Source organism: Aedes albopictus, chromosome 3, assembly GCF_035046485.1.
Source record: "Aedes albopictus strain Foshan chromosome 3, AalbF5, whole genome shotgun sequence".
Classification (NCBI taxonomy): domain Eukaryota; kingdom Metazoa; phylum Arthropoda; class Insecta; order Diptera; family Culicidae; genus Aedes; species Aedes albopictus.
Window position 1 is genome coordinate 313,573,595 of NC_085138.1, and position 13,359 is coordinate 313,586,953.

Sequence of the window (13,359 nt, forward strand, 5' to 3'; positions counted from 1 at the left end):
CTTTCTGTACAGTGTAGCAATAATTCATCTCATTCATGTGAACATCATCCAACAAATCTTTTCAGTAATTCCTTGTCATTTATATGAATTCCTTGATAGAGAAATATAATGCAACGTGCTCAACTATCCTTTCGGGCTATAATCTTGTGCATACACGGAATAATCTTTCACCCAATTGTCTGTGTATAATACATTTTTATTAGGCTTGCCACTCAAATAACTATTTAGCTGAGCACAAAACACGAAAAACCCACCAGATTGAAAAAATATCTGATGTCGGCCCAAAGTCGGGTCAAATGTTATCGAATGTTGGACCACGGTTGAACCCACATCGGATAACTGTTGGGTCTTTGTTGATGAATTACAATACACTCATTTGTTAATAAATATATAGCTTCAGAAAGTGCATTTATTAAACTTGGTAATGTCGACAGAAATTTTAAAATTCTGGTAAAGTTATTATTATACGTTTTAGAGGTATAAATAATTTGCATAATTTGTCTAAGGCCTAATGTAACCTAATTATTTTCTTCTTTCCAGAGAATGGAGTCTGATACACAACGTCACCTGGAGCAGTGGCGGCAATGCATTTACCAATATCGTCTACGGCGGCTACACCATCGTCATAGCGCTAATGCTAATCACAAGGTCAGTTCTAACGAGTAGGGGTCTAATCGGTCGTCGGTATATCATGTCCGCTTTAACACCGGAGTGATTCATCATCTCGTACAGTCGTACATGTGACTGACTGTGACTAACCGCTAGATGGAAGAAAAACAGATAAACACAAAACCACGGAACATGTATTTACCACCTGTAATAAAATCTGCATGCTCTTGGCCACTGGGTATGACTGGGAGTTGCCATCATTCACGTGTATGTGATGTGCATCCATCTCGCAACCTCGCATGCAACTATAAGCCGGAAAGACAATTGATTTTCTTGATTTCCCACAACACAGCCGGACGACGACGGTGACGGTCGCGACGCGACGCTTCAAGTTTCCCACCCGTCTTGTGCAGTGGTTTTCAAACGGGGAATAATGAAGCAACATAGGAATGACGTTTATTCGAACAATGTCATCCAAAAAAATGTGTGTTCGAAAACTATCACATCATTTGATCATTTTTATGTTGAGACTACCAATTAGACAAATTTCTCAAAAAATATTTGATTGATCGCACATAGGGTCTTGTACCATTTGGGCAGGTGTACCTATTTTGGGCACTTGCCGTAGTTACTGTCAATTTCAAACCGATTGATTTGAATTTTTGTACAGAGTTAGATACTGTACGTGCCTAAATCTATACAAAATTTGAAATCTATCGGTTTGAAATTGACTTAGTTATAGCGGCAAGTGTCCAAAATAGGTACATGACAGTCTTGACAAAATTCAAATACATACAAGTGTTTAATCTTGCCCGACGTTTTGGACACATTTGAGACCTTCCTCGGGAACTCAATTGCTAATTTTTCGTCCTGTGTTCTTCGGTTGAACAATGAATGTCTAACGGATTGAGTTTTTTCTAACAGCACCGTTGAGATTCAGTAACTGTGGAAAGCTTTTCCGAAATTTCAGGGCTCTGGAATTTGAAACCTAGCGTTTGATAGTTAACCATTTCTTTTTTATTATGTTTATATTTTTATGCAATTCAGTGTCTTAATTTCTATTTTATACTACTCATTTCTGTATCATAATGACCTACTTTTCCGGTTCATTATGCAACTAAAATGAGTTGCATTATAAAAAAACCATTGCATAAAATGTTTTTTGCAATTTCTTATCGTAATAGGCTGTTTTACCCCACGCAAATCTGACAGGAAAAAGCCTACTTTCCCACACCAAATTAACAGTGCTGTAATGGTTCATTACAGCATTGATTTGCGTTGCGTAATGAACCATTACAGCACTGTTTTTAGTTTTGGTCAACTTCTTTATGCTTTCTGGACGCAGTTTTGAAAAATTGTGACAACTGCACAGTATAAGCTATTATGATCAAATTTTCTTTAGCATTGGCTATGGACTTCAGTGTGCAGTTTAATGAAAAAGTTTTGTTAAAATCTATCTTCAAGGGTAATTTATGAAATTGCAAAAAACGTTGTACGCAACTCGGTGCAGAACTCGATTTTTCCAGCACTCGTCGTAATTATCCAACTCGGCAAGCCTCGTTGGATAAATGTACGACTCGTGCTGAAAAAACCGTCATTCTGCACCTTGTTGCGTAAACTACTAGTATGGAACTCGATGCAAAATTTGATTTTTCAGCATCCTTCGTATTTATCCAACTCGATAAGCCTCGTTGAATAAATGTACGACTCTTGCAACTCGTTACACAAATAACTATTTAGGCGCCGTCCACAAATTACGTAACGCTCTAGGGGGGAGTATGGCCGAGCGTTACGGTCCATGCAAAAAAAAAGGGTTTTCATACAAAAAAGCGTAACGGAGGGGGGAGGGGGGTATAAAAAACTCGATTTTAGTGTTACGTAATAAATGGATGCTGCCTTATATATTTTTATGTTTGGTTAAGTAACACTGAGATACACGTGTTTTTGTGCTCCGTCCTCAATAGGATATGAATTAATCCAAAAATTTATTAAACGAGGATTTACTGAAAGGAAATCTTTCTTCAAGCAAGAATCCTCCAAAAATTCTTCCAAGATTTTTTTTCAAGAATTCTTTTATGGATTTCTTTTAAATATCCCTCAAAATAATTCTTCCAAATTTATTTCAAACCTTCAGGAGTTTCTCAAAGAATTCTCCCTAGAACTTCTTCACGAACCCATCGCATTTTGCCAGTAATTGTTCCAGAAATTGGCTTTGGGATAACTTCTTACGTTGTTAGTGCATTTCTCTAGGAGTTCTTGGAGATATTATAAATCATTTTCGAGAAATCGAACCAAAAATTGCTTCAACAACTTCTCCAATGATTACGCCTGGAATATTTTCAAGAAATTCTCCTTGAATTTTCTTAAGGAATTCTCTAGATACTTTCTAAACAATCCTTTCTAGGATTTCACTGTGATTTTTTGAAGCTATTGTTTTATTTTAAAGTTCATCAAATTTTCCAAGTATATCTTTAAAATATCTGCTATGCGTTCCTGTAGAAATTCTTCAAAAAAAAAATCTAAGATTACAGCCATTCCATAGAACCAGTCTTCAAAGATCATCATTGCGAGCGCGAGTTTTAAAAAGCATGCTTTGAAAAACATCCTTGCTTTGAGATCAATTCAAATCTTCGCATTTTATTGCTCCTGTGCTCACTTGATCGAAAATAGTGCATCATTGATTCAAATCATTTGACCTTCATCAAACGCGTAGGTATATGTTATTACGGCAGAATGTTTGGAGCAAACAGGGTTCTTGTAAATACTATTTTTTATATTGTGGATTTACTGACTACTTGTATTCTACCGGTCGCTTCAGTATAGCCTCCATGGTAGCCGTTAGTAGTGCAATTCCGAATGTCGTTGAATTTTGTGGGTTGATCAGTTGACCAATTTTAAATTTCGTTTTGTTGTTCGAAAGGTATTAAATTGTAGTTTATAAAAAATATGCTGAAAGGAACAAATTGTGCAGAAAATGCAAATATATTAGTTTTTCACGTTTTCATGGTCTCGGGGCCAACGGAAAACTCTAGTTTTATATTTTTTTATCAGAATCAGAATTCAGGATATTTGACTTAACATATAAAAAAAATCAGATATTGAAGTTTTTTGGTTTTACAGATATGATTTTTTTTTTAATAAATGCTCCAATTTTCCCATACAAGATTTTTTTTTTAATTTGAATAAATTTTGAGTCCTTGGTAAACTATGAGTTCAAAAAAAAAACAGAAGTCACTCAACCAAGCAAAATATTGCATAGTTTTATGAGAATTTACAATATCAGGTAGTTTTAGAGTAGCTAGTATTAATTCAATACTATTAAATAATTATTATTATATTATAAATAAATATTAATTATTATATATATATATATATATATATATATATATATATATATATATATATATATATATATATATATATATATATATATATATATATATATATATATATATATATATATATATATATTATTAATTATTAATTAATTTAATACTATTAAAATATATGACTCTCTATATACAAAAAATCATATTTCAAAAACTAAAACACATACACATTCATGGGTTCCAAGACCATGCAAACACAAAAAAAAAACAAATATGTTTGCATATATTTTGCACTTAATCCCGATTCGACTTCTTCAATGTATTTTTCCTGAAAACTACAATTTAATATCTGTTATACAAAAAGAAGTTTTAAATCGTTCAGCTGGTTTAATAATTATATTGTTTTCGAAAATTTTTAGTTTTGAAAAATTTTGATTTTTTGTACCATTTTATCTGAAAGTACCTAGGTCACCCAAATAACGAAATAAAAAATATGGGTCAAATTATTTTCGAAGATCTACAAACTCAATCATTTTCATGAGAACCGTAGTTGCACTTCTTCGATTTCCTATGGAATGACAGGATTCTTATGTGGACGTATTTTTTTTCCAAAAACTCTTTCAGGGATTCTTCAAAGAATATAACAAGACTCCTCCAGATTTTTTATGAGTTCTTCCAGAAATTTATCCAAAGATTACTTCGCAAATTCTTCGGAGAGCTTTCCTATGAATTCTTCCAAGGACTTCTAATAAAAGTGGATCATGATTTTTCCAGGCATTATTCCAAAAAATCCGCTGTGAAAACTTCCATGAATTCTTTGAACGATTTCTCCAAGAAATTCTTCAAGAATTCTCCCAGGAATCCCTTTAAAGTTTGAAGCATATCAGATATATTAAAAAAACTTCTGCGATAAAAGAATGATGAAGTGGTTTATGTTAGTTCATATCGGTAAAACTAAAAAATAATCTTCAAGAAGTAGTTGAGAATTTTGCAAAATTTCTTCCAGGACGAAACATTCTTAATAGAATCCTTCCATTCTTTTTTTTTTCTAAATCCTTCCTCTAGAGGAAATTTTGCAGAACTCACTTTTAATAATCTATAAAGGAATTCCAAGTTGAATTCTAGTTGGAGTCTTAGGAATAATTTATGGAAAAAATACTTAAGAAGTCTCAAGAAAGCTCATAGAAGAATGGATTTGAAGAATTTGTAAAATACTTTGGGAGAAATTCCTGCAGTAATCGTTTGGAAAAAGTGCTTTGAAGTAATTTGAAGATAATTTCGAAACAAAAATCCTGCAAGGTTTCTTGGGTACATTTCTGAGGTAATCTTTAAAGAAACTATTGAAGCGTTATTGGAAAAAAATGGAGATATTCCCAAACGATAGCATAGCATGTAGGTATCCTTGGAGAAAAAGCTTATAAAAAAATTATAAGTTATAAAAAAAATCTCATGAAGGAATCTTTGGAAGAATTTCTTGAATATTCTATTTTTATACAAATTAGGTTTTTGGATTTGGCTAATATCAGAGCACTGAAAAAAAGAAAAATGACGTCAGAACAAAATGGCATATCGCCAAAGTCTACATTTTCTAATTTCTTGTCCAAGCCATCTAAGACCCACTTTTTGAGCTTTCAAAAACGCAGAGTTTTTTCTTGAGTTCGTTAAGGACGGAGTTTCTTCTGAGGTTCTTAAAGGAGTTTGTTTAGGATTCCTTCAGAACTTATTTCCGGGATTCCTCCAGGAGCCTTTTCTTGGGTTTCCCTGAGATTTCCTTTGGATTTCTTTTTCAGAAATCTAATCTAGGACTTCTGCAGCAGTTCCACGATTTCTTCAAAAAATCCTTCCTGTGTTCCTCCAGGGATTGCTTCTGAGACTGCTCTTGGAATTCCTTCGGAGATTCTTCCAGAAATTCTTCCTGGGCTTCTCCAAAAAATAATTCTGGAATTCCCCTGGGGCTTGCTTCTGGAATTCATCGGGGTGATTCTTCTGAGATTCTTCCAGTAGTTTATTAAAGGTTCCTTCGGAAGTTCCCTCTGGGATTCTTCGAGAAGATTCTTTGAAAATTCCTGAAAAGATCTCATCTAAGATTCCATCGAGACCTCTTTCCGAGATTCCTTCAGAAACTATTCCAGGAATTTCTCCAGACATTTGTCTAGGAATTCTTTCCGAGATTCTTCCAGGAGTTCATTCTGAATTCCTCTACAAGTTCCATCACGGTTTTTTCTCGGAGTTTCTTCTACGATTCCTCTAGTTCCTTTTCAAACGCGTCTTCAGAAGTGTTTTCTAAGGCTCCTGTAAGGACTTCCTGGAAGAAACCTAAGAACACATTGAGAATTTCCTTAAAAAAATGCTGAAAGATTTACTCGAAGAACTTCTGTATGAATTGTATAAGGATGGAAGAATTTTAAACGGTAGTCCTGGAATAATTCAAAAGAAATCTCCTCTAGGAATTCCCAAAATAAACTTTTGAGGGATTTCCATTGAGAACATCTCGGAGAATTCTAAAATGACCTTCAGACCTCCTAGAAGGAACATCTGGAGGAATCCCGGAGGGAATTTTTAAAGGAATTTCGATAGAAGTCCCGGATATATCCGTGAAGGAACTCCCGGAGGAATCCTTGAAAGAGTTTCCGAAGAAATCCCGGAAGGAGTTCGCGGAGAATTTCCGAAAGGTGTTCTCGGAGGAGTTCTGAAAGGAGTTCACGAAGGAATCCCGGACGGAATTCTTGGGGAAAGCCTAAGAGGAATTCCTGAAAAAAATCCAGAAACAACCTCTCCGGAAGAATTCCGGAAGGAACTTCTGGAAGAATATCGGAAAAATGCCGGTTGGAAGTTCTTGAGCGACCCAGAAGGAACTCTTTTGTAATCCTGGTAGCAAATCCTGGGCGAATCCTGGAAGGAATTATGAGAGCAACCCGGGAAGGAACTTCTGCACAAATACTAGATGGAGTTCTTGGATGAATGTCTGAAAGAACTCCTTGATGAAGAAACTTCTAAGGGAATCATAGATGAAACCAGCAAGGAATGAAGGTATCGCAAAAAGAAATCCGGAAGGCATCCCAGTAGGAACTTCTGGATGAACTTCAGAAAGGAACGTCTGGGTAAGAAAAGCTGAAGTTTCCTAGAAAACTGAATTCGTGTGCTGGAGACCAGCAACTGGACAAAAGCCATTTAAAGAATGCAAAGCAAAATAAAAAAGAAAAATAATAATAGTAATGCTATGAATGAAAATCAAATGAAAATAGATTCAATTACAGAAAGTGATTTGAAAATACATTTAGGAAGATTGACAACAAGAAGAAAAAGTTGGGAACCACTTGTTTTCAAGATATTACCATGTGCACATATTACTGCCAAGTGTAGCTCACCTCATCGCTGCCGTTAGCACCTATGTTAGCGTCGTGGTTCCGGTGTTGTTTGGACTGAGTTGTTAAGCTTTATTACGTCCCATGCGTTACGATGGTCTCTATGCACTCGGTGGCTCAAGAAAAAGGGCTTGATGCATTGATGCAAGATTCGGTTGTTTTGATGTTGCTTCTCCTCCGGTCGGTATGTTCAGAGGGCTGCTCGTGGGACTTGGTCATGACCCTCCATGAGAATTTTCATCGCGTGGTAATGAAATCAAATTCGCAGGAAGGTGGTAATGCACGTTTCTGCGAATAACGTCACTGGTCGTTGAGTAGCTACGTTTCGGGTTTGTTTCAGATGTTTGATAGATATTCTGCTCCATAGACTGACGTGAGTCATGAATGGAAATGTATATCATACTCGGAGCAAATATCGGGAATGACACATGGCCCATTGTTTCGGCACACGTCAAAGTTAATAGCCCAACGCGAGACCACTTTATTCGTCAAAACAACTTACTTACCGTCGTCGGATGATAATGCTGTTTCAACAAAGAGGAAATAATTGGCCATAGAAGAATGGATTTCACGTTGACAATTTGCTTTGACCTACAAATTACAAACGGAGACACGCCGAGATGGGTGTCCTTGCCGTTTCAATGCCATTTTTCATTTGAATAATGCTTGGTTCATGTTTTACTACCTTTCCAGATGTGTGGACGCCAAGTCGAGACCAACGCTTTTCGAGAAGATTGTACTAACGCTGGGAACGTTGCTATTCTTCGCTGCAGGTACATGTCAATGGCCTTCACACGTCTCGCGCACTAGAACTCGAAATACAAAAACTGACCATGGCCAACATTCTTTTCTTGCTTTTTCCTTCGGCAGGTGGCCTGGTTTTCGCCTCAATCGACCAAGTACACCCGGACCTCCATGACAACGCAATCATACTGGGCTGTTTATCGTTTCTGGTGGCGATACTGTTCGTCATAGACTTGGCCGATCCGCTGGCTCGCATGACCGCCCACATGACCCAAACCGAAAGCTCCTCGATGACGAACATTTCGCGGGCATCGGAGACGGAGAAGGGCGTTACTCTGAAGAAAGATGTGTCTACGGATACGGAATCGCCAGTTTATTTGATTTCCGGTCAGGATCGGTACAAAGATATGAACGAACCGGATCGGCGACGGTTTGTGGATTCCAATGGGCGAGATTATCCGGAACGTGATGAACCGGATCGAAGAAGTTACAGGAAATCGGAATCGAGGCGTCAAAGCTATCTTGAGAGTATTGGGGAAGGTTTGGATTACAGCAGGGAGTCCATCGTTGAAAGGAAAGTACTCCCTTCGGTGCAGACTCCGGTGTTTGCTCACGTACGACCAGCGCCGGAAGAAAGCCGACGAATAGCTGGAAAAGAAATCCAGTACCTACCTCGATATGATTACAGGGATCGGCGGGATTACCGCGACGCTGGGCCACATTCGGGTCGTCAACCTCTGCACCAACAGTCTCCGAAAGCACCTTCCTATCACGATAACGAATCGTTCGTGGAGGAAATCTCACCGTCTCGTCGCAGCACCTATGTCCCAGCAGACAAATTCGACAACGAAGCCGTCCAGATGAACCCACGTCCAAGGCCACCACCTCCAGCGAAGCCAACAACTTCGCCAATAAGGACGACGGCGACGACGGGCCATGAATCACATGGTTCCGGGTCGGGGTCCAGCGGTTGCAGCGGGTGCAACTGTTCACAACGGAGTCTACCGGGAAGGAGAAGAGAACAGGCACGGGATGAGCCGGACATACCGATCAAACCGGGCTACGTGGCCAACGCAGCCAAGAAGTGGGACGACCGACTGCGGAGCAAAAGTCAACCCATTATCGGATTGAACACCATGGTTTAGCAGATGGCGAAGAATGTTTTCAAACGGTAGCTTGTAGATTTGTAATAAAGATCGATTTACTAGAAATAATTATTGGGGAAATGGCGAGGAAAGAAAGCAAAACTCCAGCAGTGCGAATTTGGTACAGTAGAAACAACTTTATTGACAATGGTGCATGTTTGGTAGTGCTCGAGGATTATACAAATTGCTGGCGCTTCGTTAGGGGTGGCACAGCGCAATTACAACGTGTGCAATGACTAGGTCAGATGATTGGCACTAAAGATGGATTTTGCGGGATGATGACGCGTCTGTCGGTTTAGCTTACAACAATGGAGGCGAGGTGCAATGATGGCAGGGTTTCTTCGGGGTTAGCATGGTCCACATGTTGGGTAGGGAGCGCACATGTCTCCGCAGGGCGGCGGAATACTGGGTGTGCAGGGATCGTCTGGAATGGAGGGATGGTTAATCGAACTGTTCACTTGCATATGTAGTTCCATAAAGCTACTTACAACAAGGCATGCAATTCGGCGTTGGGGCTCCACATGGTCCGCAGTCACCTTGAGGTACGCAAGCACACGGATCGCAAACCGGAGGGCAGCTAGGATCGCACACAGGGCCACAGCAGGGATCACACACCGAGCCACATGGTGACGGGCCGCAAGGGCCACATGGTCCACACGGTGTACAGGGTCCACACGGTGCACATGGTCCACAAGGTCCACATGGACCGCACGGGCCGCACGGTCCACCCGAATAGCAATCGATGGCGCATGGATTGCAGCCGCTTCCTACGGTCGTCACGCGGCAGCGCTTCGGACAGACGGGATTGCTCTTGTTACCCATGGTGACATTGCGGAACCGCCGTGCATACGTCGATGGACAACAGGTGGCTTCCGGTTTGGTGAGGCAGCATGTTTTTCCCTGTGGAAGAAGTAATGATGAGAACCAAGAACTTGGGATTGGGGACATTCGAGGATGTGGATAAGCTTACCTGACATTCAGAACGTGGACAATCATGCTGCAGACCGTTTCTCTTCAAGCATTCGCAGTTGGCGATGAGCATTCCTCCACGTAGTTCACGACTTTTGCAACCTCGAGCAGGAACCTGTCAATGCAAAATGGCTACGATTAGATTTATCATGGAAATTGCACGATCTATTGGAGCAAAGGCAAGGTACAAGGGTGGAATGGTGTCATCGGAATAGCCAACCACCATGTACGCCCACCTTTGTACACTTACCTTTACTCGCACCGTCCCCAATGCTGTTGGCACCTAGCATCGCCGAGGTTGACAAACGGGATCGCACGGAGAACAGGCGGGTGCCTTGGTGAACCTGGTGCCCGTTGGAACGCAGCAGTACTGCGGTGGAGGCGGAATTTGCACCGTCTGTGGCTTCGGTTGGCACACCATGGTAGTGCAGATCTCCTTTGGTTCAACGATAGTCCGCGGGGTGCAGACGATCTTGGGATCCGGAACGATGCGTTTGTAGTAGAGGATCTTCGGATCTGGGACGACTCGCTTCCGGTAGATGATGCAGGGTTCAACGTAGCAGCGGGGCTCGTAGATGATCTTCGGCTCTACAATGGTCTTCGTTCGCGGCACTACGTGTTTGTCCACCACAGTTCGGGCACAGTTGATCAGCTTACGTTGGGCCACCACTCGCGGAGGTTGTTGGACGGTTATGAACCGTGGCCCGCATTGTGCCGGAGGGCATATCACGGGACATTGCGGCATACAGTTCAGGTCATGTGCTGCGTATGTTTTCGGAACGCACGGATCGCAGAGGCTCCCCGGAGCACACGGAGGAGGACAGGGACCCTTGGGTTTTTAGGAAAAAGGGGAGTAGGAGGAAGGTGGTTGATTGTGCGATGTTTCAAATGGATGAAGCTTCGTCCCGTTCCCCGAACTCCTGTGCTGAGACATGTTACCTAGTAGATTCGTCTTCCGCGGCAGTACATTTCTTCGTAACGGATGTCCGGGATGTTGGGCTCCTTGCGGCGTAGATTCCAGCTGTGGTGTACCGTGTCGGTACTGTCGAAGACAATCAACGGGCGCTTCCACCAGCACAGATAAGACGGGGAACGGGGCGACTGACAATGATAAAATGGTTACTTCTATGTGCGCAAAATAAAGTGATTTGTAACGCGTATTTCATCAACTTGAACTTTCTTATGGAACAAGGTTTTGCAGTAAATAATCATCTATGTAATTTGTAACTGTTGACTAATCCAGTAATCTTTAAAAAATTACGAAGGCCGATTAGAACCGATAAACTCAACATCGTCTATTTTAATAACAATCACCTTCTTCCGTAGTTCAGAACTCGGTTCTGAAATCAAACCGGAAGGTAGGCTCTACTTTTTGCATCACAGTTTTGAGCTTTATGAGAGTTTCGAATAACCTTGTTCCGCTTCTGAATTTTTCAGAACTAAGTAACTACAATGTATGGAAGCTAGGTATTACCCAAATTTATCTATTTAGCCACCGCTTTGAAGGGCCTGGTCTAAATCTACTAGAAAAAGAACCAAAAGCTTAATTTCTAAACTCTTTTTGAACAACATTCAGCCAAAGCACAAGACCCTGGTACTAGCAAATGATCGTGTGACAGAATATCTGGCAGGAGAGGGTGATAGTGTAACGATTTTACTGCCGAATCACAACCTCTTGTGATGGGTAAAACGTAGCCTCGGTATTCCACCTCCCTCCTAGCCCTGGGGTGCGCCAAATCGTTTCGATACAAAGAAAACAGCTCGAAACGACGACATTGAACCAAATACAAACACTATTTCAATCGCAGTCGTAAAATAGTATCGATTTGCAATCCGTTTCGAAAATTAATCAAACATTCCCTCTACCCCTCCCCCTGGCCAATGCCCTTCCGATCGGTCGCTCGGTTCTTGTGTGGTGGTGTAATATGTTTGCTGATTGATTTATGAGAGCTTCCGGAAGGGTTGCCAGTCGGACCCATTACCCAAAAAAATGTCTGATCAAATCCTCGGTCCAATTTGGAACCCGAGTGGATAGGTCAGTGATCCCTCCCACATCAAACCGAGAAAAAAAACAGAACTAATAATGATGACGCAAACACAAGTAACAGAAACGATAGCGATGCTTGGTGCAACAGGAATGGGTACAGTGGTCACATTTGTGACAGGAGGAACAGTGACATCTTACGCAAGGATAACAGGGATAGCAGGGATCGCACGGGGAGCAGCACGGGTCGCACATTTTCAGTCCGGGTGGATTAAAGCCGCTTCAGGATCTGGAACAGTTCAAAGAAATCCCGTTGAAGAATACTCGTTCCGCCTTCCCGAAGGTTCTGCGTAGCTCGCCACCAGCAAAACTTACCAGATATATCGATTTTCCTAGCTGGATGGCCTTCAAATTGTTCCTGCTTCAAGCTTCTGCAGTGCCGCGAATCCTTGACGTTATCCAACAGGAAATCCTTCGCTTTCCGGGTCCAAAAACTGCTTCCACTGTACACTTGACACTAGAATTTGGCTTCTCGCTCGCTTGATTCTTGATGGGTCTTCTCCAAATTAAACTTTTTTTGGTTCACTTTTAATTTTTCTTCCTCTTCGATCCGATCGCTTCGAGGTCCAAATTGGGAATGATGTTCGGGAGCGAGGAAAATTTTTACTTCACCGAGCGAGGCTGTTATTTTCCGTCACCATGGGTAACCACGTGGCTTTGGCCCTAGCCTGCAAGGCGCGACTGCTTGAAAGCTGAAGCGAGGCGAGGAAGCGCGATTTTGAAATTTCCGCGCGCGTCGAGTCGAGGCGAGCCTTTGCTGCTCGATTGCCGCCGCCCGCGTTGGTAAGCGTTTGGCGTTTCTACGTTCTAGCGTTTCAATGCCGAGCAACGTGAAAACTAGATGGCGCAATAGGTAAACGCTTACCGTTCGGGTGGTATCATTTCCAATTGGTGAAGAATATATTTAGGCGAATTATTTTATGAATTGCACACACGCTGAGAAAAGTTACTCAAAAATGACCAAGGATCACACAAATCTGATCTAAGCTGGGAGAGCTCAAAATATGAATAAATCGCATTTCCAGCTCCTAGCGCTAGACTTTGAGCTAAAATCTAATCAGTTTAAGCCGTATAATATTCTTGATTGTGTCAAGAATATTATACAGCTTGAATTGACGCGATTCTAGTACCTAGGCTAGCGCTAGGGCTAGAAA

The 13,359-nt window shown here is 41.1% G+C and overlaps 2 protein-coding genes across 2 annotated transcripts; one reads left to right on the plus strand and one right to left on the minus strand.

The window, feature by feature from the left end:
* Positions 1-540: 540 nt before the first annotated feature.
* Positions 541-9,211, plus strand: LOC109431061 (uncharacterized; the record flags this gene model as incomplete). The annotated part of the gene is given in 3 exon segments (XM_019707197.3): positions 541-648; positions 7,997-8,076; positions 8,174-9,211. Coding segments are annotated over 3 exon segments (1,207 nt in total), but the record flags the coding sequence as incomplete, so codon positions are not given.
* Positions 9,212-9,309: 98 nt separating this feature from the next.
* On the minus strand, positions 9,310-12,793 carry LOC109431053 (keratin-associated protein 16-1). Its single transcript, XM_062842503.1, is given in 6 exon segments — positions 9,310-9,616; positions 9,681-10,092; positions 10,163-10,276; positions 10,412-10,990; positions 12,347-12,434; positions 12,521-12,793. Coding segments are annotated over 5 exon segments (1,236 nt in total). The 5' UTR covers positions 12,401-12,434; positions 12,521-12,793; the 3' UTR covers positions 9,310-9,539.
* Between the last annotated feature and the right edge of the window lie 566 nt (positions 12,794-13,359).